Below are 27,764 nucleotides of genomic sequence, written 5' to 3'. Positions count from 1 at the left end.
GTGGAGGTCTGGATTGCGTACCCAACGCAGCTATTGCAGCAACGTAAGCCACATTCCTCAACCAGCTGCAAGTAATAATGCAATTCTCGCTTGTAGCTTGCAGCAGCTAACTAAGACCAGGCCATTGTGGGTTTGAATGGCGTCCTGGATGGACACCCACTATCGCAGTGGAAGAATGGCAGGAGCATCTTACAGATGACAAGCAGATGGTCAGTGGGTAGATCAGCTCCACGGTAGGTCCTGGTGTCAAGGGCATGGGCCCGCATCCGCTGTTCCGTCACTAGAGAGTCCAGCAGATGTTCTTGTTTGGACCCAGCGTGCATCTATGGTGTTGTGTGGATGCACCGATGCCGGAAAAGCGTGTTGGTAATTTCAATATCATGGGCTGCACAGAAGTCTAGCAGTCTCCTATCGTTGTTGATGAGCTGATATGGTCAATGCCTTCCCATCACTCTGACCCAGGTGCCTGCATCACGACCCACTGTTCAGAAGAAGAGCCACTCCCTGTTGCTTAACAATTTCCTTCCCAGATTAGAGGACCAATTAGCACAGTTGGCTACGTACGGAGTGCAAGAATTTCAACATACGTACATACTGTCCACCCCTCAGTGACTGGAGTTGGAACCAGTCCATCTGTCTCCTGGCTCCACGAAATGGAGTTTGGCTAAGAGACGCCTGTCCACCTCAGAGGCTCCAGTAAAACTTTGATCTTTAATGCGTAGTTTTTTCATAATTTACAGAGCTGTTATGTTGTCTACAAGCACAATGAACGGAACAGCCAACTGAAATTGGCCTTCCCACAACAGCATTGCTCACAGCAAAAACCACCACAATTACAATATAGATTTGAAGTTTTCGTGACTGCAGGGATCCATACTCTTTGGTTCTTTCGGTAAAGTCACGCAGGTATAAATAAAATGAATTAAATCACGACATTTCGGGCGCAACACAAGCGTCCGTCATCAGGTGGGACAACCACAGCAAGAAACAATTGCTACACCATAGGGCCCACTGCATTTCTGACCAACACCACCTAGCCAGTGAATTGGAACATGGACACCAGGCCCTCAAGATGAATGGGTACTCGGACCACATTATTCGCAAAGTTGTTTCTCCATCTCTAAGCATGGAGAAACAACCCCCTGATACGCCGATCAAAACCATCACGTGACCATACATAGCAGGCGTTACCAAAAAGATTTCCAAAATCTTAAACAAACACAAGATCCAGGTCTCATTCAGTACAGTACATAAAATCCGTGATCTAATCTCATATGTGAAGGATGTCATCCCTGACATGCAATATCCTGGAGTCTAAACACTAAGTTGCACCTGTGGTGGGTGTTACATTGGGGAAACGAAACGACATATCTCGGGCCGTGTTCGCGAGCACAAGGCAGATCTGAAACACGGCAGAACCAATACCTCGGCCGTGGCTGACCATTGCTATAAAGCTGTGGGCTCTCATGATATTGTTTTTTTCCGAGACCAAAGTACTCTGCAATCCTTTGGGCTCCTATCAAAGGTTTGTTCATGAAGCCATCCAGATATATAAACATAGACATAATTTTAACCGAGAAGATGGATACAAATTGAGCAATCATTGGAAGGATGTTATTAACCAGGTAAAACCTTAACTGCTTTATGGTGTTGCCTTCATATCCACATCTCCAGTTTCTTCTTCAGCCTCCCACTCCCAGCCCCGCCCACTTCCCCCCGCCCGGCATTTTGCCCTGCTCCTAATCCCTCTAGCAGCCCTCCACTTTCCCCTACCCCACACCCCCCTCTCTATCTCTCCTCCCTGGCTCCTCCCCCCTCTCTTACCTATGTAGCCTCTTGTCACGGCAGCCATTGTTTCTTGCTGTGGTTGTCCCACCTGATGACGGACGCTTGTGTTGCACCCGAAACATCGTGATTTAATTTATTTTAGACCTACGTGACTTTACCGAAAAAGCCAAAGAGTATGAGTACACCACAATTACCACAACCACCGCAACTACCACCGCAACCACCACCACACACCACCGCAAAAAAACACTAGAACCACCACCACTAGCAACAACCCGCCATTTGCCACTAATTGGCGGTGACGTCATGATGGTGCTTGTGCCAGACTGTACACACTTTGAGGCCACGTGGAGCATCCAACGCCCGCTTGCGGGAGGTCACGGGACAGACGCAGGTGCTATGGGTTGACTGACCACTAGTACCACCACTCACGAAAGTACCACCACCACCCCACCATTAGCACCACCACCCAAGCGCTGTGCACCTGCGTGTGCGGCAGGGCTGCCGGGCCTCACGAGCTGCCGGCCCGGCGACCCCGGTACCTCCCCGCCTCTCTCCGCCGAGCGGAGTCGCGGCATCGTGGGGTAGCCATGCCACGCGAGTGCCGCCTGCCCCGCCGTCGCCGCAAAGCCAGCGCCCTTGGCGGGCGGCTGCTGAGCGCCGAGCGGATGCTGAGCAGCAGGCGCACCACCACCAAAACCGCTACCGCCACCGCCACCACCACCGCCGCCACCACCCCCGCCGTCCGCGTGCCCAATCTTGCCATGCGCCGACTGCGTGCGGTAAAGTTGCGGCGTCGCATTCTCACCTGCGGTGATCGCCACCGCCGCGTGACTCTGCTGCTGTTGCCTGTGGTTGTTGTGGTGCTTCTGATGGTGGTTGTGGTGGTGTTTAGTCCTGTGCTCCCTCCCCCGCTGCTGCTGCTCGGCTCGCCCCTTGCCCGTGCTCTCAAGCTGCAGGAGCCGCGTCACCTCGATGGGCGTGAGCGGGGACTCATCCGAGTTGGGCGAGCAGCGCGTCGGTGCCGGCGGGAACACGAGCAAGGGCGGGCGGTATGGGGGCAGGTCCGGGAACGGCGCCGGGATCGCGCTGGCCTCCGCTGACGCCGGCGCTGGCCCATCATCTGGCGCCACGAACCGCATCTCCTCATAGATTCCATCTCCCTCTTCATCGTTATCGTTGTCGTCATCGTCGCAGGCACCATCGGCGAGGGCGATGGCGCCGCCCTTGCCGTTCCCGTCTGTCGGCGCGGCGACGCAAAGCATTTCGGCGTACACCGGCTCCTCATCCTCCTCACCGTCAACGGGACTGTCACTGTGCCGGGCCGCCTGCTCCGGTTCCGCAAAGCGACGGCCACTGGTACTACATGGCATCGGAGGGGACGAGCGACCAGATTTTTGATCTCTCAGCGCCGTTACCGACGGGCAACTTGCCACAGCGGCAGCTAGCTGATGGTAATTCTGCTGCTGCTGATGATGATGGGGATGCTTGTGAGGCTGCTGCTGCTGCCGGTGCTGCTGTTGGAGGAGCAGCTGGGAGTCACGCGCAGGCACGGCGGTGGCGGCGGAGGAGGAGGAGCGCGCCCGCTCCATCTCGGCACCGGCGCTTCCGGCGCGCCGGCGCATGTCCTCATGGGAGCTGCTGAGCCGCGTCTCCGGGTGTCGCTTGGGCTTGGGAGGTGGCTGCTTCTTGATGGAGCAGAACTCGTCGCTGTGTGGCCGCGGCTTCCCCGATCCTGCGCCTGCATGAGCACGCACACATGCACGCACGCACACATGCACGCACACGCACGCACATGTACACACGTGCACACACGCACACACAAAGACAAAGGTTCCTTCCGTATAGCCCGTACAGAGCGTTGTGGGGTTAGTGACCATTAGCGAGCACCAGCACCCACGAAGGCCGGCACGACACGACACACGACAAGACACACGACACACGACACAGTGACACGACAAGGTACATGACAAGACATGACACAATACGAGACATGACGCATGACACATGACCATCATGAACGACCTTCATGATCGTTAGCAGAGTGTCTGGGACCTGGAAATTCATGAAGTAATAATCTACAGCTTCTAGCCTAAATTTCGATTTAAAGCTTTCGTGACTGCAGGGATTCATCTTCTTGGTTCTTTCGGTAAAGTCACGTAGAAGGGAAGTAATAAAATAATAAAAATAAAACATAATAAAATAATTGTCACGACGTTTCGGCCACAATGCAAGCAGCCGTCCTCAGGTGAAAACCAGGTCTGTCGAGGCGACAGCGTCTGAATGAAACAATCCTGCATAATGCACGGGTATAAGTAGTACTAATCACATGCCTGCATTTCCCATATCCCCTCCCTTTGATGCTGCTAATCCTGCATAATGCACGGGCATAAGTAGTACTAATCACATACCTGCATTTCCCATAAATATGCTAAATTCCTCTTGATATGCAAATTCTTTTGTCAAGGCGCCCTTTCCCCCCCTTCCAACCTAGCTTAAATATATGCTCCAAGCATGGTGCTGTTTCATTCAGACGCTGTCGCCTCGACAGACCTGGTTTTCACCTGAGGACGGCTGCTTGCATTGTGGCCGAAACGTCGTGAGAATTATTTTATTATGTTTTATTTTTATTATTTTATTACTTCCCTTCTACGTAACTTTACCGAAAGAACCAAGAAGAAGCTTCTAGCCTACTTGTTGGTATCAGTGCTCACCAACAAAAGACAAAGATCCCCAGTGTAGCCTTATCAAACTATTGGGGCAAGTGCTGTTCGTGAGTAGCACCTATGAAGGCCAGAACGGCACACGAGTGGGTGAGTGGCCAGCACCACGTTCGGCCTCCTTTGTCTCCCCAGTACCGATGTTTACACACCGCACCAGGTACTCATTTGAGGCCGAGTCAACCTAGGGGAGGCCCAGAACCGATTCAGTTAATCGACACTGGTGTTGGCCATGAGCAGGAATCTAACTCGGGTCGTCGGGTTCGTAGCGCGGCGTGCTAACTACAACACTACCAACCCTGTGTGTACAGATATGTACACGCACGACTACATGTGTGTGTACATGCACGACTACATGTGTGTGTGTGTACACGCACGACTACATGTGTGTGTGTGTACACGCACGACTACATGTGTGTGTGTGTGTACACGCGCGACTGTATACGCGTGTGTGAGTGTACAGACGCACACGTACGATCAACAATGCTGCTGGTGGGACAGGAAACGTCGCCTGAACCCTAATCAGAGTCCTGACCCTACTCCTAACCAGATCTCTATCTAAACTATTAAACTAAAACTTTATTTTACCAGGTAAGGCCCACTGAGCTATGTAGCTTTTTTTCAGAAGCGACCTGGCCACCAATGGAAATGTATAGCAGCCACATAATTCGAAACGCGTGACGTTAATCCTAAATGTCGAGGGAAAAACTGTGACCACGGAGAGAGAGAGAGAGACATTCAAACTCCAAATATACAGCAGGCGTCAGGGTCGAGATCCTCCTGTATACCAGGCGAGGTCGTTAACATCTTGTCACTGCAGCGCCCTATCACTAAACATAGCCCTAACTCGAGTAATCACCCGAGTTCTATTCCTTGATCCCGGACCCCTGACACTTGGCCCCTGACCGTTCTCAGCAGGGCTCCTGGCTGGCTCCTCGGGGGCAGAGCCTCCGCTCACGGCCTCCGTCGATTGGCTGAGCCTGGTGCCGGGATCCCTCTTGGGCTTGGGGGGAGGGGCTTGTCTCCTTGGTGACGGGGACCCGCCCCCCTCCTCTGCCCGTCGCCGTGGTAACGGGGACCCACCTCCCTCCTCCGCCCGTCGCCTTGGCATTGGAGATGCTGGGGTGGGCGTGGCCTCTGGGGAGGGGAGGGGAGGGTTCACGTGACTACACACACACGCACGTACAAAGGCAAAGGTCTCTCTATAGCCTACACAGCCTGTTGGGGTGAGTGCTGCTAGCACACACACACTGACCTACAGGCACACAACAACAACCACAACCTCTACTCACCACTCACTGATGACCACCACAGTGCGTGGTGCCCACATGCACACACCATGACCCAACCCTAACCTTTACCATCACCCTGAACTTGGCACTGCCCTTATTCCTCGCTCTAGGCCCAACAATGACTCCAGCCTCATATCTACCCCTGCACCATAACCCTGACCCCTATTAGATCCCTAACTCTGACTCTAACCCGAGCCCGATTTTTTCCCCAACCCGATGCCTTAAATGAGACTCAAACCCTAACAACCGCCCTCCCGGGCCTGGTCTCTGAAGGGGTTAATCCCTCTCACCGCGCTCCTCCCTCTGACACCCTTGCATCATCATCATCGCCTCCTCCTCGTCCCCGTGTTGCCATGGACATGGTTGCCGTGCAACCACGGTCCCCGCTTCGCCATCGCCGCCATCCAACTCTGCGAGTTGCCGCGGCAACGGTTGCCGGGCGACGACGGTCCCCACGTTGTCGGGAAGGGGACCCCATGGGGGCGCCGGCTCTCTAGCGGGGGAGAGCGGAGACGACGCTCTGACGGACAGACGGCCGGGCAGACGGACAGACGGACAAAAGAATGAACGATTTAATGAAGGAGTTTACATACAGATGAATGGACAAACAAGTGAACGGAGAGATGGACACAGACAAACAGTTGGAAGGACAGGTGAATGGATGGATGAATTGTTGGGTGGATGGTTAACTAGACGGATGGACAGTGATGGAGTAAGCGAGCAATGAAGCAGGCGACAGTGCCAGCGAGCAAGTGATATTATAGGCGAGTGAATGAGCGGGTGAGTGATGGAGTGAGTGATGTAGTGGGCGAGTGACTGATGGAGCGAGCGAGTGAGGGAAGGAATGACGGAGCTAGCGAGTGAGAGAGCAAGTGAGTGACAGGGTGAGCAAGTGATGGAGCAAGTGACGGACCGAGTGAGTGATGGATTGAGTGAGTTATGGAGTGAGTTAGAGCGAGTGAGTAATGGAGTGAGTGAAAGAGCAAGTGAGTGACAGAGCAGGTGAGTGACAGAGCAAGCGAGTAATGGAGCGAGTGACAGAGCAAGTGAGTGAGTGATGGAATGAGTGATGGAACGAGTGAGTGAAGGAGCAAGTGACAGAGTGAGTGAGTGATGGAGCGAGTGAGTGGTGGAGCGAATGACAGAGAAAGTGAGTGACAGAGCAAGCGAGTGATGGAGCAAGTGACAGAGAGCGAATGACGGAGCGAGCGAAGTGATTGACAGAGCGAGTAATGGAGTGAGTGAGTGATCGAGTGAGTGATGGAGCGAGTGAGGGAGCGAGTGAGTGAGTGATGGAGCGAGTGAGGGAGTGAGTGAGTGACAGAGCGAGTGAGTGACAGAGCGAGTGACGAAGTGAATGATGGAGCGAGTGAGTCATGGAGCGAGTGAGTGACAGAGCCAGTAACGGAGTGAGTAAGTGAGTAATGGAGCGAGCGAGAGATGGAGCGAGTGAAGGAGCGAGTTAGTGACAGAGCGAGTGACAGAGTGAGAGCGAGCGAGTGACAGAGTGAGTGGAAGAATGAGTGAGTGACAGAGCGAGTGAAGGAGTGAATAAGTGACAGAGCGAGCGAGTGGCGGAGCGAGTGACAGAGTGAGAGCGAGCGAGTGACAGAGTGAGTGGAAGAGTGAGTGAGTGACAGAGCGAGTGAAGGAGTGAGTAAGTGACAGAGCGAGCGAGTGACGGAGCGAGTGACCAAGTGAGTTACGGAGCGAGTGAGTTACAGAGCCAGTAACGGAGTGAGCGAGTGACGGAACGAGTAACGGAATGAGTGAGTGAGTGATGGAGCGAAAGAGTGACGGAGCGAGTGACGGAGCGAGTGAGGAAGTGAATGATGGAGCGAGTGAGTGATAGAGCCAGTAATGGAGTGAGTGAGTGACGGAGCGAGCGAGAGATGGAGCGAGTGACAGAGCGAGTGAGTGACAGAGCGAGTGACAGAGGAAGCAAGTGACAGAGCGAGTGAGTGACAGAGCGAGTGACAAAATGAGTGACAGAGTGAGCGAGTGACAGAGCGAGTGATAAAGCAAATGACAGAGAGTTACAGAGCAAGTGACGGAGTGAGTGAGTGAGTGAGTGAGTGACGGAGCAAGTGAGTGACAGAGCGAGCAAGTGACAGAGCGAGTGAGTGGAGCGAGTGATGGAGCGAGTGAGTGATGGAACGAGTGACGGAGCGAGTGAGTGACAGAGCGAGTGAGTGACAGAGCGAGCGAGTGACGGAGCGAGTGACGAAGTGAATGATGGAGAGAGTGAGTGACAGAGCAAGCGAGTGACAGAGTGAGTGACAGAGCGAGCGAGTGGTGGAGTGAGTGAGTGAGTTAGTTACAAAATGAGTGAGTGACTGAGCACATGAGTGATGGAGTGAGTGACGGAGCGAGCGAGCGACAGAGTGAGTGACAGAGCAAGCGAGTGACGAAGCGAGTGACAGAGCGAGTGAGTGACAGAACGAGCGAGTGATGGAGCGAGTAACGAATTGCATGATGGAGCGAGTGAGTGACGGAGTGAGTGAGTGACAGAGCGAGCGAGTAACGGAGTGAGTGACAAAGTGAGTGAGGGACCGAGTGAGTGATGGAGCAAGTGACAGAGTGAATGAGTGATGGATCGAGTGGCGAAGTGAGGAACAGAGTGAGTAACGGAGCGAGTGAGTGACGGAGCGAGCACCTGAGTAAGTGACTGAGCGAGTGACTGAGTGAGTGATGGAGTGAGTGACGGAGTGTGTGAGTGATGGAGCGAGTGGCAGAGCGAGTCACTGAGCGAGTGACTGAGCAAGTGACGGAGCGAGTGAGTGAGGGGGCGAGCGGCGCATCTCACCGCTGCCGCGTCTCCTCCTCGCGGCGCCACCGCTGAAGCTTATCCCGCAGATAGGCGCGGTGCGTCTCGGAGCGCAGGCGGTCACTCTCACGCGCGATGTCTGAGGCGTTCTGGATGACGAGCATGTCGTAGACACGCAGGCACGCGTCCTCCACGCCCGTCACAAACTCGCGTGTCACCACCGCCTCCTGCCGGTGCACGCTCATTGTGCGGCAGCAGCGCCGCCAGCGCACAAATCGGCGCACCGCTGCCAGAACAAGGGGCGGAAGGGGGAGAGCGAGCATGGGTGAGCATGCGTGAGAGTGTGTGAGTGAGCATGAGTGAGTAGGTGAGCATCCGTGAGAGTGAGTGAGCATTCGTAAGAGTGAGTGAGCGTGCGCGAGGGAGTGAACGAACGTGCGTGAGCGAGTGAGCACAAGTGAGCGTGCCTGAGTGAGTGAGTTAGCGAGCGAGTGTGTGTGTGTGCGAGCGAGCGATCGTGCGTGCATGCATGAGTGAGCGTGTGTGAGTGAGTGTGCATGAGTGAGTGAGTGAGCGAGCGTGAGTGAGCGAGTGGTGTACCCTGCTGGCAGATGACGATCTTGCGTCTCAGCTGCAGGCAGAGTGCAGCGAGGTGGTCGCCCTGCCAGTACTTGAGCAGCACGCGCGACACTCCCACCTGGAAGCAGAAACATCATCAGAAACATCATCAGCAACATCATCAGCAGCAACATCAGCATCAGCTGCAACATTAGCAGCAACAGCAGCAACAACAACATCATGATTAACAGCAGCAACATCAACATAACAATAATTTACACGTGTAAAATGGCACATTTCTTCCGTATACCCCAATGCGCCACCTGGTATGGATAGCCAGGAAGTAAACCGAAACTGCAGGGTGCACGGCTTTTCAACACAGAAACATCATCTTGCAACACCATCATCATCAGCAGCAGCACCACCAGCAGCAGCAGCAACAATGGTAGTGGTGGTGCATCGTGATCATCATCATCATCATCAGCAGCAGCAGCAACAACAGTGGTAGTGGTGGTGCATCGTGATCATCATCATCAGCAACAATTGTAGTGGTGGTGCACCATAATCATCAGCAGCAGCAGCAGCAGCAGCAGCAGAACAGTGGTAGTGGTGGTGCATCGTGATCATCATCAGCAGCAGAAGCAACAGTAGTAGTGGTGGTGTGTCTGGGTGTGTGTCTATGTGTGTGTCTTCTGCCCCGAATAGGAGACACACATTGTTCCGACATCGGTGCATCCACACAACATCATGGATGTGTAAAGGAGAGCCGACACAAGATTGCAGGGGTCTCGTCCTTTAATCCTTTTCTTCCATCCACACCTGTCCCCAGCCGTCCCAATATCGTTCCCGCCAAAGGCCCCCTCTTCCCGCCCGTTCTCTCCTTATATCTCCTCGATCACCCCTCCCACTAACCCCCCTATTGGTGGGAATCCTTCCCCTGACACCCCTACATCACCCCCCCCCCCCCCCCCCGGAGAAAAAATAACCGTCCTCGGTTCTGCCTCCCCCATGGACCATTTAAGTCTGCCCATGCCTCCCACCACTGACAGTGACGACAGCCATTAACCCCCCCACAACCATACAATGCAATATAACACAACAAAATCAATTGCGCGGCCTGCCCGGGTCTCCAGCCAGCGTCCCATAACAGCCCGGACATCCACAGGCAGCAGATGACCGTGGCGGCCCCCTCCTTCGAAGGCCCTCTCGTCGTGGTGCCTGGTTCGGTGGTGCCGGTGTCGCCTTGCCTGGCGCCGCTGTCTCTCCGGCCCCCGCTCGTGCCGCCGCTCCGTCAGGCCTCATATGGGGTGCTGTAGGTGACAAGGGAACACAGGGCACCGAACCCCCTGCCGGTCGGCGCGTGGTGGTCGGCGACCTTGGCCTGGGTAGGGATGATGATGATGTTGGCAGTGATGTTGGTGAAGATGACGGTGGAGAGATGTATGGCTTAAGGCGGGTGGGGTGTACAAACCATCGTCGCTTACCCAGTTGGACCTGGACGCACTGCGGTCGGAGTGCTTTAATGACCTCGACCGGCCCTTTCCAGGGTCGGTGCAGCTTTGGTGAGAGGCCAACCGGCACCTGAGGACAGTGTAGCCATGCATGGTCCCCGACTTCAAAGGGCTTGGCTGTCACTGTCCTCTCCCGTATCCGTACATTACTCTCTTGGCTCGTGGCCGATGCGGCCTCGGCTGCTTGGCGGGCCTCTCTCAAATAAATGAGGGAGGTCTTTAGTGCCTTCGGCCATGCGTCAGCTCTTGCGGGAATGTCCGTCAGCTGCACCTCAATAGGCGGAACGGGATCCCGTCCGTACATCAGGAAAAACGGCGAGAACCCCGTCGCCGCGTGCGGGGCTACCCTGTACGCCGCTAAGACCGATGGAATGTGGAGGTCCCAGTTGGAATGGTTTTCGTCCACCACTTGGGACAGCATGGCCGCTATGGTGCGGTTAAGCCGCTCTACCATCTCATCGGTCTGGGGATGATACGGAGATGTTCGGACCTTTTTAGTGCCCAGGATAGAGCAGACATCCTTCAATAGCTGTGAGGAGAAATTCCTGCCCTGATCCGTGAGCAACCGTTCCGGTGCCCCCTTATCAAGGACATAGCCTCCCACGAAGGCATCGGCGATGGTCTGTGCCGTTTGGTCCGGGAGAGCCCACGCCATCGGCCACCTCGTGCAGTACTCGACTCCGACCAACAGGTATTTATTTCCCCGTGGCGTGACCGGCAGTGGTCCCAGGATGTCCAACGCAACCAATTCGTTGACCCTGGTCACCGTGATGGGCTGTAGGGGCGCCCGGCTTACCCGGGGTGGCGGCTTTCGCCGCGCACATTCGACGCAGGTAGCGACCCATCGATGCACGTCAGCGGTCATACCTGGCCAAAAGTACCGACCCTGTAATGTGTACAGTGTCTTCTGCCCCGCCAGGTGCAGCAGCTGGCGGCCGTGTACGTCCATAACCAATTGTTGACGCAGCGACTCCGAAACTACCAGGCATCGTCGGCGCCCTGTCGGGTCCCATCGCATGAGGAGGTCCTCCCATACGATGTACTCCTCCCCCCCTGCCTCTGCTGAGGCACGTAGCATTCGCAGTGGGGCTTCCTCCAGCTGTAGCCATCGCCAATCGTCCAAGGTCAGCCCCAGGTCGTGGTCAGTCAGCTGGACCTCACCCTGTGCGTCCTCCGCCGTGCGTACGGGAGCGATGACTGTCCCCTCCGGCCTCGCCTCCTTGCAGCGTGCCCCGCCTGTGGTGCATTCACAAGGGCCCTGGGGCGCCAGTCGGGACAATGCGTCTGCGTTGGCATGTCTGGTCCCTTTGCGATGCACTACTTGGTACCTGTACTCCTGCAGGCGCTCTATCCATCTGGCCATCTGGCCCAAAGGCTGGTCGATGCGCAGCGAATACTGCAAGGCCGCGTGGTCAGTGCGGACCGTAAATTTGCGACCATACAGGTAGGGTGGGAATTGCTGCACGAAGTGAACGACTGCCAGGAGTTCCCTACGTGTGACGCAGTAGCGCTGCTCCGCTGATGAAAGCACGCGACTACCGTAGGCGATAACCACCTCCCGACCCTGCTGGACTTGCGACAAAACACTGCCGATGCCCACATCGCTGGCGTCCGTGTCCAGGATAAAGGGGAGGCCAAAATCCGGAAAGGCCAATGGCGGTGCATCTGTCAGACGTGAGCGCAGCTGCTGGAATGCCTCTTCCTCCAGAGGGCCCCAATAAAACCTCTGGTTCTTCGCCGTCAACACGTCCAAGGGCTTGGCAATGGTTGCGAAGTTGGGTACAAACCGGCGGTAGTAAGAAACGAAACCCACGAAACGGCGTACCTCTGGAACCGTTGTGGGAACAGCCCAGGCCCTCACGCAGGCCGTCTTTTCCGGGTCTATAGCCACTCCAGACTCACTGACGACGTGGCCCAAGTAGCGTACGGACGACCGCATAAGGTGGCACTTCGACGGCTTGAGCTTCAAGTTCGCGTTCCGGACCTGCAGGAATACCTGACGTAATCGGTCAATGTGTTCCTTGAATGATCGGCTGAAGACAATGACGTCATCCAGGTAGATGAGGCACATTTCCCATTGGAGGCCTGCTAAGGCCAACTCCATTATGCGTTGGAACGTCGCCGGCGCAGTCTGGAGGCCCATAGGCAGGCAGTTGAACTCGAACAGGCCCTGTGGTGTCCGGAACGCTGTTTTAGGCTGGGAGTCCACGTCTAGTTAGACCTGCCAGAACCCGGACAATAAATCCAGCGTACTGAAAAATTTTGCTCCCGCCAGTGCATCCAATGAGTCGTCAATACGTGGTAGGGGATATGCGTCGGCCAGCGTGACGGCATTGAGGTGTCGGAAGTCCACACAGAATCTCAGTGACCCATCTGACTTCTTGACTAGGACCACCAGTGCCCCCCAGGGACTCGAGGATGGAGAAATTATGTCGGCCCGCAGCATCTCCTGCACCACTTGTTGAATGTGCCCTTTTTCCATTGGGCTCATTCTACATGTGTTTTGGCGCAGGGGTGCGGCATCTCCCGTGTTAATGTGGTGCTGGGACAAATTTGTGCGCCCTAGGTCGAACGGTCCCCGGCTGAACACGTCCGAGAACTCATGCAATAACGAGTGCAGCTACTGTTTCTGGTCGGGCGGCAATCCCGGCTCAGGCCCCGCCAGCTGGTCCATCCACAATTCGGCCCCTCTGTCCTCGGACTGGCTGATGCTGCCTACAAGCTCGGGCTCTGTCCCTTGGGCGCCTAGTGACAAGGGACTAACGTGGGCCAGAACTGTTCCCTCCTGCACCGTCGCTGTTCTATCGGAGGTGTTCAGCACCTGAATGAACAGATGCTGGTTCCTCTGTACAATAGTTTCGGCTCCCACCAGCGCATGGCGATCCATGGCAGCTGACGCCGGAGACACCAGGATGGGTGAGTCTGGTCGGGCTGTCACGAGGGGGGACCGATATTGCAGCGGAATCAGCATCTGGGCTGCCGAGGGAATGGAGACAGACTTACTGACCAGAGCCTGCACGTAGGGTACACCCCGGCTGGCCCCCTCCGCCTTTAGGAAATGGAGATGCGTTCCCTGGACTTCGACCCGCCCATTGGCCAGATCGATTTTCATTGGCATCCACCTCAGAAAGTCCGTCCCCAACAGGCAGGGTACGGGCAACGTTGCGGAGACAAGGATGGGTCCTGCTACCGAAAGCTGCCCAATCTGTATCGGGGCTTCAACCTGGCCCAGGAAGCCCATGCTGCCTCCATTTGCTGCAATGAACGTTGTCTTGACGGGGACTAAAGGTCGGATTTTATCCGGCAGCATCTCATGCATGGTGCTCGAGATGATCGTGGCTGATGCCCCCGTATCCACCAAGACACTCCCGCGATTTCACCGACCAGGACCGAGGTTCCTGACGTGGCCGCTACCACCCGCCTTGCCAGCTTCCTCCATTGTGTGGCTGAGTCCGGCCACTGACCAGGCGGCGTCTCGTTATCCTGTGGTGCATGGTGAGATGATGGGGGATGGATGTGAATGGACCGAAGATGGGGTTCCTCCCTTTGGAGTGCGTCGCAGCAGGGTGAGCGCGCCCTTTGTTACATAGTGTGGGCTTCCCCCTGGGTTGCGGGCTGGGCTCTCTATGTGGTGCAAATTGCCCCCCCTTGGTGATGTAGGGTGGGCCCCCTTGTGGTGTGGGGGGGGGGCCCCCCCATTGTAGGGGGCGGTGGGGACTGGGGGGTGGGCCTTCCCGTGAGCCCCTCCCTTCTCCCCTCCCTTTCCTTTGTCACGGGGGCGTGGTCCCCCTGGTTCCGTCTCGCTCCGCCGCAAAGCGGTGGTGAGGCGGGCCGTGGAACTGCTCCAGGGCGCAATGTCAATTTTGTGTGCCGCCTCAGCACACGGGCCGTTGCCCCTGGCAACTCGCCGGCGTTGCAGGTAACTGGTGACGTCACGCCCACCCGCAACGTCACGCCCGCCCGCGAAACCACGCCCGCCCGCGACATCACGCCCGCCCGCGAAACCACGCCCGCCCGCGAAACCACGCCCGCCCGCGACGTCACGCCCGCCCGCGATGCCACGCCCGGCATCGACGTCATTGCCGGCCGCGACGCCACCCCCGGCCGCGACGTCGCTTCCGCCCGCGACGTCACCTCCGCCCGCGAGGTCACGTCCGCCCGCGACGTCACCTCCGCCCGCGACGTCACCTCCGCCCGCGACGTCACCTCCGCCCGCGACGTCACCTCCGCCCGCGACGTCCCTCCCGGCCTCGGCGCGACTCCCGGTGCGGTCCCCGGCCTCGGCGCGATCCCCGACACGGTCCCCGGCCTCGGCGCGATCCCCGGTGCGGTCCACGGCCCCGGCGCAATTCCCGGCGCGATCCGCGACACCACTTTCGGCCGCGACGTCACTTCCGGATGCAACGTCACGTCCGTTCACGACGCCACTCCGGGTCGCGACGCCACTTCTGGTCGGGACACGATCACAGGCCCCGGCGCTATCCCCGGCGCGATCCCCTTCCCCCGACCAGGACAGTGGGGACCGGGAAACGACTCCGCCGGCGCCCACCCCGAGGAGACTCCAGGTGAGTTCGCGGCGTCGGAATTGTAATTGCTCGGCCCGACCGAGAGGACGGGCGGGACGGCGTCACTCGCCTGGATCCTGTCGGCGATCGGCCCCGGCGGGTTCCAGGTGACGTTGGCGGCCTCCAGCTCCGTGCGGCACCCCCTCGCCACATGCCCCTCTCGACCACAACGGTGGCAGACCCACGGGGCGTTCTGTCGGGGGGGCTCAGCGCGATGTTGTAGAGGCAGCTGCCAGCGACGCGGCGGCTGGTCGCGCCCCTTGTCCCTCTGCTCCGCCAGTCCCTGGATCGCCGCGTACACCTCCCGCAGTGATGGCTCTGGCTCAGACGTCGGGGGTCCGTTCCCAGCTGCCCCCCAGGCAGCCTGTGGCGACGGTGCAGGTTCGGCGGTTGGTGTCGCTGGACCCAGTAGCGCCGCGGCAACGGCTCGGCTGTTCCCCCCCGCCGTGCCAGCCACCCGTCCCACGGGTGGCGCCCGGCCCATGACCTGCTCGTGGGCTTGGATGGTCCGGGCAGCCCACAGCGAGGTGCGTTCCTCCAGCGTCACCACGGGCATTACAACGCCGGCGCGGCAAGCGTAGGCGATGAGGTGCTCGACCACGAGGTCCTCGAGCGCTTCTTCAGCCAGGCGTGGGAAAGATCTCCTCGCCAACACGAGCAGCGCACCCCTGTAGGCTAAAGGGGATTCCTTAGCCCCTCGCTGGCGATCCTGGAATCGTTTAAAGGCTCCTTCCGCAGGGAAATAGATCTCCCCCAAAGCCTCATAGGCTGCCTGTAGCATGGACTTGCTGTGCGAGGGAAGGGAGGTGTAAGAGGAGAGTGCTTCTTCGCCCAGAACGGATGGCAGCGCTCATAGTGCCTCTTTGTCTGTCCACTCGAGAGCGTGGAAGGCAGCCTCGAATCGGCGGACAACCCCTCCCAATCTTCTTCCTCAGCCACGAACTTGTCGACGAGCCCGAGCCGACGCGGCCGTCCTGCCACCTGCTCTCCGTGTTGGGTGTTTAGCCCTCGGGGTTTTGGCGGGAGCGGCGGCGGCTGGCGTGACGAGGTTGGTTGCGGCTCCTGCCTGGCTGGCTGGTCGGCCTCCGGGTCCCGTGGCCTCTCCTCCCGTAGTACGCGTGGGGGTGGAGGTCCCGGTGCTGGCGGGCCCCCCATAGGGAGCCTCTGCAGTAGCTCCTGGAGTGCCCTCTCCACGCGGGCCATGCGGTCCTCCATGGGGTCCTCCAGGCGATCCGGGCCCCCTGCTGCTGCTTCTGATAGCAGGCCCCCTTGTTGCCCGGGATGGGAAGGATCCCCGGCCCCTGCTTCCTATTCCCTTGGCTCTTTTCCGCGGGGATTCTTCTTTGTAGCCATTGTAATCCCACCGCTGCCACCAGATATAAAGGAAAGCCGACACAAGATTGCAGGGGTCTCGTCCTTTAATCCTTTTCTTCCATCCACACCTGTCCCCAGCTGTCCCAATATCGTTCCCGCCAAAGGCCCCCTCTTCCCGCCCGTTCTCTCCTTATATCTCCTCGATCACCCCTCCCACTAACCCCCCTATTGGTGGGAATCCTTCCCCTGACAACCCTACAGATGCATGCCGGGTCCAAGAAAGAACATCTGCTAGACTACGTAGTGACGGACCAGCAGATGCGAGCCCATGTCCTTGACACCAGGACCTACCGTGGAGGTGATCTGCCCTCTGACCATCGACTTGTCATCTGTAAGATGCGCCTGCCATTCTTCCACTCCGGTGGTGGGTGTACACCCAGGATCCCATTCTAACCGAAGGTGGCCTGGTCTCAGCTAGCTAATGGAAGTTGCAAGCGAGAATTTAATCATCGCTTGCGGCTGGGGTTGGCATCGTCTCCCACTCCTCCTGATGTTGAGGGTAAATGGGCGAGGTTTAGGACTGTGACTCATGCAGCTGCAATGGCTGCTTTGGGTACGCGGTCCAGACCTCCCCAGACACCCTGGCTGACAGAGGAGGTGCTCATGATGGTTTAGAAAAAGCGACAAGCCCACTCTAATAATCTACAGCATCCCACGTCAGAGAATGAGGAGGCTTACTGCAGCCTTCACTCGGAAGTTCGGAGAGCCGTGAGGCACTGCAAGGTTGGGTGGTGGTCGTGGGTTGCTGAGGAGATGGAGTCTACCTCAATTGCCCGCGATCACAAATCCCTATTTAACTCCATCAAAAAAGTAACCTGCAGCGCCACACCATCATTAGGGGAAAGAATGGTGGTCCAATCTACGACCCCCAGGAACAGGTTTGCAGATTTGCTGAGCATTTCTGTGAGGTCCTGAGGGAGGAGGAATCCCTCAGTCTGGAAAACATAATGGGACAAAGTGGGAGGAGGAAGTCACCCCCTGTGAGTGGCTGGCTGAGGTGCCATCCGTTGAGGAAGTACTGAAGGCAATCCAGAGTCTGAGACGAAGAAAGGCACCAGGCAGATATGATCTCCCGAGCAACATGCTGAGCGAGGGTGGCGTTTGTACGCAGGCTGTCCTACATGACATCAGAACAACAGGGCTACTGGATGGGTTCAGCAGGGTTGGAAGGATGCCCTGGTGGTCCCCCCCTTTAAGAAGGGGGACCGCACAGACTGTAACAACTACAGGGGCATCTCACTCCTCAGTGTGCCGGGAAAGGTCCTGGCAAGGATTATTCAACATCGCCTTGCTAGGCACACTGAGGAGAGGCTTGGGGAGCCCGAATGCGGTTTCAGGAAAGGGCGGTCCGGCACAGATGCCAGATTTTCTGTCCGGCTGCTACAGCAGAGGTGTAGAGAAGTCCAACACGACCTACATATCTGCTTTATTTACCTGGTCAAGGCCTATGATACCATCAGTAGACCTGGGCTCTTGGTTGTTCTTTGTGCTTTCGGAGTCCCTGACCCTCTGCTCACACTCATTAAGGACCTTCATGATGGTGAGCAGGCCCGGGTAAAACTACGTGGCCGGGAGTCAGAGCCATTCCCTGTACACCTTGGGGTGCGACAGGGATGTCCTCTGGCTCAAACATTATTTAACATCTATTTCGACCACGTAGTTCTTGAAGCCTTCAGTAGCTGTACCAGAGGAATTTCCATCTGGTACAGATACAATGGGAGGCTGATCGATGCCCGGGTGCGGTCAAGGAATGGCTCCCTATTGGTCAACCACGTTATGTATGCCGACGACCTGGTAATTGCGGCTCACTCAGAGGAGGAGTTGGAGGCCCTGCTGCTGAAACTGGAGTGTACCATCAGCCCCACCAAAACTAAGCACCTGCCTGGGTATTTTGTACCATCGGGCACTCCACCCCCACAACTCCCAATCGGTGATGGGGCAGTTGTGGAGAGAGTGGAGAGTTTCCTATACCTGGGCAGTGTGCTCATGACCGGCTCCGGTTTACCAGCAGAGGTCTCACTCTGAATCAGTCGAGTGGAATAATCTTTTCATCGGTTGCGTAACACTGTGTGGAAGCTACCTGGTCTGTCACTCCGCACGAAGCTTCGGGTCTTCTCGGCCACAGTCATTCCCTCCCTTCTCTACGCTTGCGAAACGTGGACCCCCTTAAATGGAACATCTCCGCCGGTTAGAAACATTTAGGCTAGCCTGCCTACGATCAATCCTGGGTTTAACCAGGCTGGATTGTGTGAGGAGCTCACAAATCCTCATGAGCTCCTCCGGCAGGCAAGGCTGCATTGGCTGTGTCATGTAGCCCGCATGCCAAAAGAGCTTTTGTTCGGCCGGATCGAGGGGGCTAAATGGGCGCGGCACGGGCTAGAGAAGAGATGGAGTGATGTGGTACAGGAGGATGTAGAGCTGAGTGGACTTGCCGATGACTGGTATCAGTGGTGTCAAGATCGGCCTCTGTGGAGGAGGCTCGTGAAGGACACTACTGGGCAGTTGGAGGCAGTTGCCCTCCAACAACAACAGAGGGCGGAGGAATGACGCTTACAACAACGAGCAGAGCGCCGGGTGGCTAAAGCACAGCAAGTTGGCACAGTAGGGGGCACAGGTGGTGCATCAGCCAGTCATCTCAGTAATTTCAGTCAGTCGACCCGTGGCACCTGGGTCTGCCCCGTAGCCTCTTGCCAGCAGACGTTCGACACATGTGACCTCAAGGTGCACATAGCCTGGCACAAGCGTCGTGGTGACGTCACTGCCACTTAGTGGCGAATGTCGGTTGTTGTTGTGTGTGTGTATCTGGGTGTGTCTGGGTGTGTGTCTGGGTGTGTGTCTGGGTGTGTATCTTGGTGTGAGAATGTCTAGGTGTGTGTCTGGGTGTGTGTCTGGGTGTGTGTCTGGTTGAGTTTCTGGCAGTGCGTCAGGGTGTGCGTCAGGGTGTGCGTCAGGGTGTGTGTCAGGGTGTGCGTCAGGGTGTGCGTCAGGGTGTGCGTCAGGGTGTGCGTCAGGGTGTGCGTCAGGGTGTGCGTCAGGGTGTGCGTCAGTGTGCCCCCATACCTGCCAGCCCTGAAGCTTTGCCACCTGTAGCACTGCCTGGCACGCGTCAGCGTCTCGCTGCCCGGGTCTCCGTGCACTCCACACCAGTGCCGTCAGCTCGGCGTACCTGCTCGCACACACACAGACAAAGGTCCCTCACCGTGAAGCCTTCACCCGCCATCGGGGTAAGTGCCATTAGCGAGCAGAAACTGTGAAGGCCAGCACGGTGCACGAGGAGGTGGGTGGTCAGCACCACGCCCGGCCATCTTTGTCTCCCCAGTGGCGATGATTTATTCACATTCACAGCAGCGCACCAGGTACTCATTTAAAACTGCGTGCTGTGCTAGTAACTATTTGGCACGTTTTTGTTTACGTGATAAACCTTACTAAATTGGCCGTGTCAGGTGGTGGCGGGTTTAGCGACACATTCATATTTACGCGATCTAACCCAAATAAACTCCATTACGGGTTGAACTAAACTATTTTATGTTACCAGGTGAAGCACACTGAGATTTTTAGAAGCGACCTGGCTATCAAGTGGCTTATCACGTAGACATTTTGAGCAGCAGCCAAATACTGTAAATGCATGATTCTAAATGTGGAAGGAAAAACCGGAGGACCCAGAGAAAAATCCACGCGACCACTGAGAAAACACGCAAACTCCAAATATACAGCAGGCATCGTAAGGGTCGGGATCGAACCCACGACCTCCTGTATACCAGGCGAGGTTGTTAACATCTCACAGCCACAGCGGCGCCCTTTAAGGTTGAGTCGTCTAGAATAAGAACCTCACTGGAAACCCAAGCATCACGCCTCCTGGGTATGACGTTCGTCCTCTAAGACACTGGTGGTGGTGGCGCACCCATCAACCGCATCAGAACATCAGCAGGCCGATGCGCACATCTCATCTCTTTATAAATGGTCGTTGTGTGTGGTTTGTTGTCCTTCCCCCGTGCCTCCGGTGAGTGCAGTTGGCTACATACGTTGCCGAAAGAATTTCAATGTACATACACACAAACTCATTCATACGTGGAAAATAAACGACATAAGCCAGTCGTGCAATTGTGGCCATGCAACACAAATGAGTAACCAAGTGTAATACCGTTGAGGACTCTTGGACACCCGGGGTTGAGGCACACGTATTTATTCCGCAACAGTTGTCACAACCGCGGACATACAATACTGGAGGGGGTATCGGCCCCCTCACACCGGCTAGCTGGGAATACACTGCTAGCTATCTCTGACCTACCTCCTAGTCCTCCACTAACGGGCTAGGGGAGGCTGTCTGGCCCGACACTGGTAAGTCGGGCTACGGTACCTGGAGTCCCAGAGCACTAGCTCTGGTTCTCGGGACCACGCCGCTGGCTCGGTCCTGCGCGGCCCTGACAAGGGCGGCGTCCCAGGGGAGTCCAGGGCTCTAGCTAGACGATCTTCGGTCTTCACTGGTTTAGCTTTAACATTCTGCCCCGAGCCCTCTGACACATCCCCCTTTATACTCAACCCCCGCTGAGGGGTGGGGCCCCGGGCTGCCTGGTGCGGACGTCGTTGAGAGCACCCCCCCCCGTGCACTCACGTAGCCCCGCCCACTGTGTTTGTTTCCCATAAGCTGCCATGCATAACGGCTCTCTCTCTAACACCCCTACATCACCCCCCCCCCCCCCGCATAGCTTGCAGCCGTCCCGGCTGCCAACATACAAAAAAAACGACAATAAAAGCGCATTTACCCCCTGACCGCGCGTGTGCCTCACTATTTTTCAACAATAACAAGAACAACACAACAAGAACGCAACAGCAAGAAGAGAAAACAACCCGACGCACCCCCGATTAAATACGAATTCCGTAAAAACAGTCTATACACAATTTGCAGGGAACCCACCACACACACAACACGCAATGAACACAACCTATGTACACATCTTCCGGCCTCACAACAGTCTGCGCATTTTAGCGCGTGTCCGTGCAGCGGGCCCCTCACATGGGGTAACCCCGGGTGGTGGACCGTCAGGTGGCAACTGTCCGTCTCGGAGTGAGTCCTCATCCGACGCCGCGTGACCCTTGGCATCCCCAGGAGGGGTGATCGGGTGTGAGCCCGTCATTCCTGATGCACCTGGAGGTGGGACAGCCGGCAAGGCATTAGGTGAGTGCGACGGAGACGGACCCAGTGAGTCGTTCGACCCCCCACATGTTTGGCCACGCGTGTGTGAAGTGGGGATGTGTACCGCAACGAAGGGTTTTAATCTAGAGGGGTGGACGAACCACCGCCGCTTCCCCCATTTGATGCGCACGCACTGCGGTCGCAAAACCTCGACCACCTCCACAGGGCCCCGCCACGGCCGCACCAGCTTAGAGGAGGTTGCGAGTGGCATCTGGGGACAGTGCAGTCATGCCTCGTCCCCCGGCTTCCACTGCAGCATGTGCGCCCGACCCAGTCTGAGCCGCTCATTCGCTTTCTGACGGAGGTCAGAGTTTTGCATGGCAGCATCCCGTGCCTCTGTCAATTTGGCCAAATTACATTTTACATGGTCAGCCAATTTAGTTTTTCCCTGAGGCACGGGGATCTGCAGCTGGGCATGAACAGGCGGGTCAGGTTCGCGGCCGTACATGAGGTAGAAGGGTGAAAATCCCGTAGCCGCGTGGGGGGCCATCCGGTACGCCGCCAATACCCCTTGAATTTGCAAGTCCCAATCGGTCTGTGAGTCCGACACCTGCTGTGACAACATTGACGCGATGGTCCGATGCAGACGCTCGACCATCCCGTCAGTCTGCGGGTGATACGGGGAGGTACGAATTTTCTTCGTGCCCAGGAGCTCACAGACTTCTTTGAGCAATTTACCGGAAAAATTTTTGCCCTGGTCGGTCAGCAGCCGCTCCGGAGCACCTTTGTCCAGGACATAACCCTGAACAAAGGCCTCCACGATGGCTGCTGCCAACTGGTTGGCAAAGGGCCAGGCCATAGGCCAGCGTGTAAAATACTCCACACCAGTTAACAAATATCTATTGCCCCTGGGTGTGGCGGGGAATGGGCCCAAAATATCCAGCGCGACGAGTTTGTTAACTCTGGACACTTTGATTGACTGCAAGGGTGGGTTAGACACACGTGCTGGCGGTTTTCGTTGCGCGCACCGAGGGCATGACCCCAGTAAATCCCCGACATCCTTCGTCATGCCTGGCCAAAAATAATCGAGTTGGAGTAAGGCGAGGGTCTTTTGGGTCCCCAGGTGTAGGAGGCGCTCATGTGCGGCCCACACCGCCTTGCCCCGCAACCCCGAAGGGACCACCAGCCGATGTCGATGGGATTTTCCGTCCCAGTGCATCAGCAGACCATGCACCAATTCCCATGCGTCGGCATCACCCCTGCCCTGCCCAGCACAGCCGACGCGACGGCGCAACCCGAGGAGAGAGGTATCCTCCATCTGGAGGCGCCCCCATTCATTGACGGGCATCCCCAACAGGGAATCATTTCCCTGTTGTGCGATTGAATTTGGAACCAATGTTTCGTCGTGGCCGGCGGCCGCCAGGACCGGAACCGGTATGTCCCCTGCTGGCCTGCAACGTCCCGACCCCAGGAGGCATGCACATTCGGAGGTGGTTGGCATGCGCGACAGAGCGTCAGCATTTGTGTGGCGAACGCCCTTACGGTAGGTGGTTTCAAAATCCTAGGTGGTTTCAAAATCCTGGAGGATCTCCAACCATCGGGACAATTGTCCCGATGGCTGTTGAACTCGCAGGGCGTACTGCAGTGCCGCATGATCTGTGCGGACGGTGAAATGCCGACCGTACAGATATGGGCGATACTGTTGGATGAAATAGACAATTGCCAACAGTTCCCGACGGGTGACACAATATCTTTGCTCCGCCGGAGACAACACCCGACTGCCGTACGCAACCACCCGTTCCACGCCGTCAACCACCTGGGAAAGCACGCCCCCAATACCTGTGTTGCTCGCATCGGTGTCGAGCAAAAAAGGCTTAGAAAAATTGGGGTAACTCAAGGGAGGAGCTTTTACCAGGGCGTCCCGAAGGGAGCAGAAAGCAGCCTCCTCCTCCTGACCCCAGTGGAACCGAACCCCTTTTGATGTTAAAGCATGTAGGGGTTTCGCAATCGTCGCAAAATCTGCGACGAAACGTCGGTAATATGACGCGAAGCCAATAAAACTCCTGACCTCTCCCACCGAGGTGGGAGTCGGCCAGGAGCTGACGCACTGCGTTTTGGCGGGATCGGTAGCAATACCTGAGCGCCCCACGATGTGTCCCAAATAACGCACCGAATCGTGTAACAGATGACATTTTTGGGGTTTGAATTTCAAATTAGCAGCCCGCATCTTTAGGAAAACCGCCCGCAACCTCTGGAGATGTTCGTCAAAAGTTTTACTAAAGACGATAACGTCATCCAAATAAATCAGGCACGAATCCCATTGCAATCCAGCCAAAACCAATTCCATCAAACGCTGGAAAGTTGCCGGCGCTGAGTGGAGTCCCATCGGCAACCGGTTGAATTGGAACAGGCCGTGCGGTGTACTGAAAGCAGTTTTAGGCTTTGAATCATCGTCCAGAGGAAGCTGCCAGAATCCCGAAAGTAAATCCAATGTGGAGAAGAATCGCGCTCCCGCCAAGGCGTCCAGCGATTCGTCCATCCGTGGGAGCGGGTATGCGTCGGCAACCGAAATTTTGTTAAGGCGCCGAAAATCAACGCAAAACCGCAACGAGCCGTCCTGCTTTTTAACCAGGACGATCAGCGCTCCCCAAGGGCTGGTGGAAGGAGAAATGATGTCGGCGGCTAACATGTCATCAATAGCCGATTTGACATGGTCCTTTTCGGCGGGACTTAACCGAAACGGATTCTGGCGTATTGGCGCGCTGTCACCCGTATCAATATGGTGACGCAGCAGATGAGTGCAACCCAAATCGTATTTGTCCCGACTGAAAGCGTCGGAAAATTCCCGCAGTAGCGTTTTAAGCTGTTGACGCTCTGAATTTGACAGGTCCGTCGATCCCGCACAAAGCGCCTCGAGCCACCCTTCATCGCTGTCCGAATGTGGTCGCGGTGCAGGGACAGCACTCACATGATTCACGACGGGTTCCTCACAGGGCACCGGCGTCGGGTGAGCAAGCACGGTCCCCTGTGGGACCACCACCGTCTGCGAGCCCACATTGAGGACCGCGATGAAGGGGTCTCCGTCCCCTCTTACTATGGTCTGGGCCGGAAGTAAATGAGGTCCACTAACCCCAGCCCTAGATGGCCCCAGCAGAACCCCTTGGGCCCCAATGCTCTTAGCGAAGGGCCGCCGAAGTTTCAAAGGAACCAACATTTGTGCCCCCGGAGGAACGCGCACCGTTCTATCTACAAACGCCGGCACCGTTGCGAACGCCGTCCGACTCGTACCGGGGGATGGCAGAAACGCCATGCGTCGGCCCGACGGGAGCTCAATGCATTCCTGGTCGATTAATATCCTAATCGGCATTGTGGCCAGGAAGTCCGTCCCCAGCAGGCACGGAACCGCCAGCGAGGAGGAAACAAAAATCGGCCCAGACAATTTAATATCCCCGATACAAATTAGGGCTCGAATCTGTCTGATGATGCCAAGTGAGCCCCCGTTAGCAGCAAAGAATGGCACGTTAACAGGCATCAAAGGACGGCTCTGGGCAGGGAGAATATTGTAAATTAACTCCGAAATAATGGTCCCCGATGCTCCCGTATCGACCAGGATGCGCACCTCGACCCCGTCGATGTGTCCCACAATGGCCGACCACCCCGACGACGCGGCTACAACACGATGGGCCAACACGGACCACTGGCTGGGTTCAATCTGAGTACCCAGAGCGGTGCGTGTTGGTGCGATGGTGCGCGATATTGGCCCCCCAATCGGTGCGGTGTATGAGTGTGTGGCGGGTGTGTGCGTGGGCCAAACATGTGAGGTGCCGCGACTCGCCGGGTTATGATGATGGAGCTTGGGAAGAGGGCCGGCGTCCCGTCGATGTGTCGTCCAGCGCTGCCGAGGAGAGCGGCACCCCGAGGCGACATGGCCCCGGATGCCGCAGTTGTAGCAGCGCGGGAGCGCTGGTGACGATGATGGATTATCGGGATGGCTCGAGCCGCCCCGGTCCGCCCGTACTCCCGCTCCCTGCCACCGTTGATGGTCGATGGCGCAGATCTCCTCCGCCGGGAGGGTGGCTGCGGCCACGGTACGCCCGCTCGCCGCCTTGCTGGCCTTGCGTCGTTGCGTGAGCAGGTTTGCGTGGAGGAGTCGTGCTGCTTGGAGGGAGCACATTTCTGCGTCGTCCTGTGCGACGATGACGATCTCCAAGTCGTCCGCCAGCAGGAGTATCTTCTCTGTAACCATGGCGTCGACACCTTCGTTGTCCATCCGTGGAAAGGCCGCCTTTGCCAGTGCCAGGAGGCTTGTGCGGTACGCCAGAGGCGACTCCTTTGCCCCCCGCTGGCGATCGTAGAAGAGTTGGCGACAGTCTGACGGCGGACCGTAAACTGCAGCCAGCACCTGCATCGCCGTCTGCAGCGTAGAGCGCCTCTCCTTCGGTGCCGATGTTAAAGTGGCGAGGGCGTCGGTGTCGAGGAGTGCTGGCAGCGCGCGGAGAGCCTCGGCGTCCGTCCACTTCGCCATCTCCTGGTGAGCGAGGAAGCGCCGCTGGAAGCCGCCCCAGTCGCCTTCCTCGCCCACAAATTCTTTGAGTGGAGGCAGTCGCTGATGTAGCGCAGCGGCTGCCGCAGAAGGTCGCCCTTCCTCATCCCCCTCACCCGGCTCTGCTTCGGCGCGCACGACCGATGGCATCGCCGGTCGCACCCGTGGTGACGTCCCGTCTGTTGCCGATGACGCGGCAGGTACTGTATGCCCGCTGTTGGACGCGATGCTCAGGCCGGCCACGCCCTCAACTGCAGCTGCGGTAATGGCGGGATTTTCAAATTGGTGTTCCGCCGAAATGGCGGGAAGGCGCTGTGGTCGTCGGCTTTCGTCACCCCGTGGCGGTCCAGCAGCCCCCAGCTGAGTGATGTGGTCCAGCATGCTGGCAGCGGCGTGCAGCAGCTCCATCAGCTTGGCGTGCGCCTGCCTCAGCCCCTCTGCCGACACCTCTCCACCCTCCTGTTGCTGCGGCGTAGCCGTATCTGGCCCCGACCGCTCCATGCTCTCTTCACCCGTCCCGGGCTCTCCGACTGCAGCGGTGTCCTCCGCCCCCGGTATCCTGACCCGAGCTGACCGGCGCGTGTCCATGTTCATAGATTTTTACTTCTGACACCAGATGTAATACCGTTGAGGACTCTTGGACACCCGGGGTTGAGGCACACGTATTTATTCCGCAACAGTTGTCACAACCGCGGACATACAATACTGGAGGGGGTATCGGCCCCCTCACCCGGCTAGCTGGGAATACACTGCTAGCTATCTCTCACCTACCTCCTAGTCCTCCACTAACGGGCTAGGGGAGGCTGTCTGGCCCGACACTGGTAAGTCGGGCTACGGTACCTGGAGTCCCAGAGCACTAGCTCTGGTTCTCGGGACCACGCCGCTGGCTCGGTCCTGCGCGGCCCTGACAAGGGCGGCGTCCCAGGGGAGTCCAGGGCTCTAGCTAGACGATCTTCGGTCTTCACTGGTTTAGCTTTAACATTCTGCCCCGAGCCCTCTGACACATCCCCCTTTATACTCAACCCCCGCTGAGGGGTGGGGCCCCGGGCTGCCTGGTGCGGACGTCGTTGAGAGCACCCCCCCCCATGCACTCACGTAGCCCCACCCACTGTGTTTGCTTCCCATAAGCTGCCATGCATAACGGCTCTCTCTCTAACACCCCTACACAAGTAGCAAACCCATAGAGATACATAGATTCATAGAGATACATCCAGATACACAGAGACACATACAATCATATAGCGACTCAGAGATACACAGACACATACAATCCCATAGCGACTCGTAGAGATACACAAAGACCCATAGAGGTACAGAGGCACACAGATAAATACAATCCCATCGTGACTCACATACAGAGACCCATAGAAATATAGAGACACATAGAGACAAATATAATCCCATTCCGACTCACTGAGATACAGAGACACATAGAGATACAGAAAGACACACAGAAATGTATTAAAAACAAACCACTGTGGTGCGTTTGTGGCCAAGCAATCCAATCATCTC

At 57.0% G+C, this 27,764-nt stretch overlaps 1 protein-coding gene across 1 annotated transcript in view; it reads right to left on the bottom strand.

Moving 5' to 3' along the window:
- The window catches only part of LOC144734441 (unconventional myosin-XVI-like), a 135,658-nt gene that overhangs the window by 10,321 nt on the left and 97,573 nt on the right, over positions 1–27,764 (bottom strand). Inside the window, exons 28-33 of the mRNA XM_078616630.1 lie at positions 19,636–19,741; positions 9,168–9,264; positions 8,607–8,853; positions 6,091–6,320; positions 5,415–5,645; positions 2,273–3,529 (exon numbers count right to left, since the gene is read on the bottom strand). Of these exons, the coding sequence (XP_078472756.1) occupies positions 2,273–3,529; positions 5,415–5,645; positions 6,091–6,320; positions 8,607–8,853; positions 9,168–9,264; positions 19,636–19,741 (2,168 nt within the window). The remainder of the gene's footprint in view (positions 1–2,272; positions 3,530–5,414; positions 5,646–6,090; positions 6,321–8,606; positions 8,854–9,167; positions 9,265–19,635; positions 19,742–27,764) is intronic.

Source organism: Lampetra planeri, chromosome 51, assembly GCF_965212315.1.
Source record: "Lampetra planeri chromosome 51, kcLamPlan1.2.h2, whole genome shotgun sequence".
NCBI lineage: Eukaryota > Metazoa > Chordata > Hyperoartia > Petromyzontiformes > Petromyzontidae > Lampetra > Lampetra planeri.
This window is presented reverse-complemented; position numbering and strand designations above follow the sequence as displayed.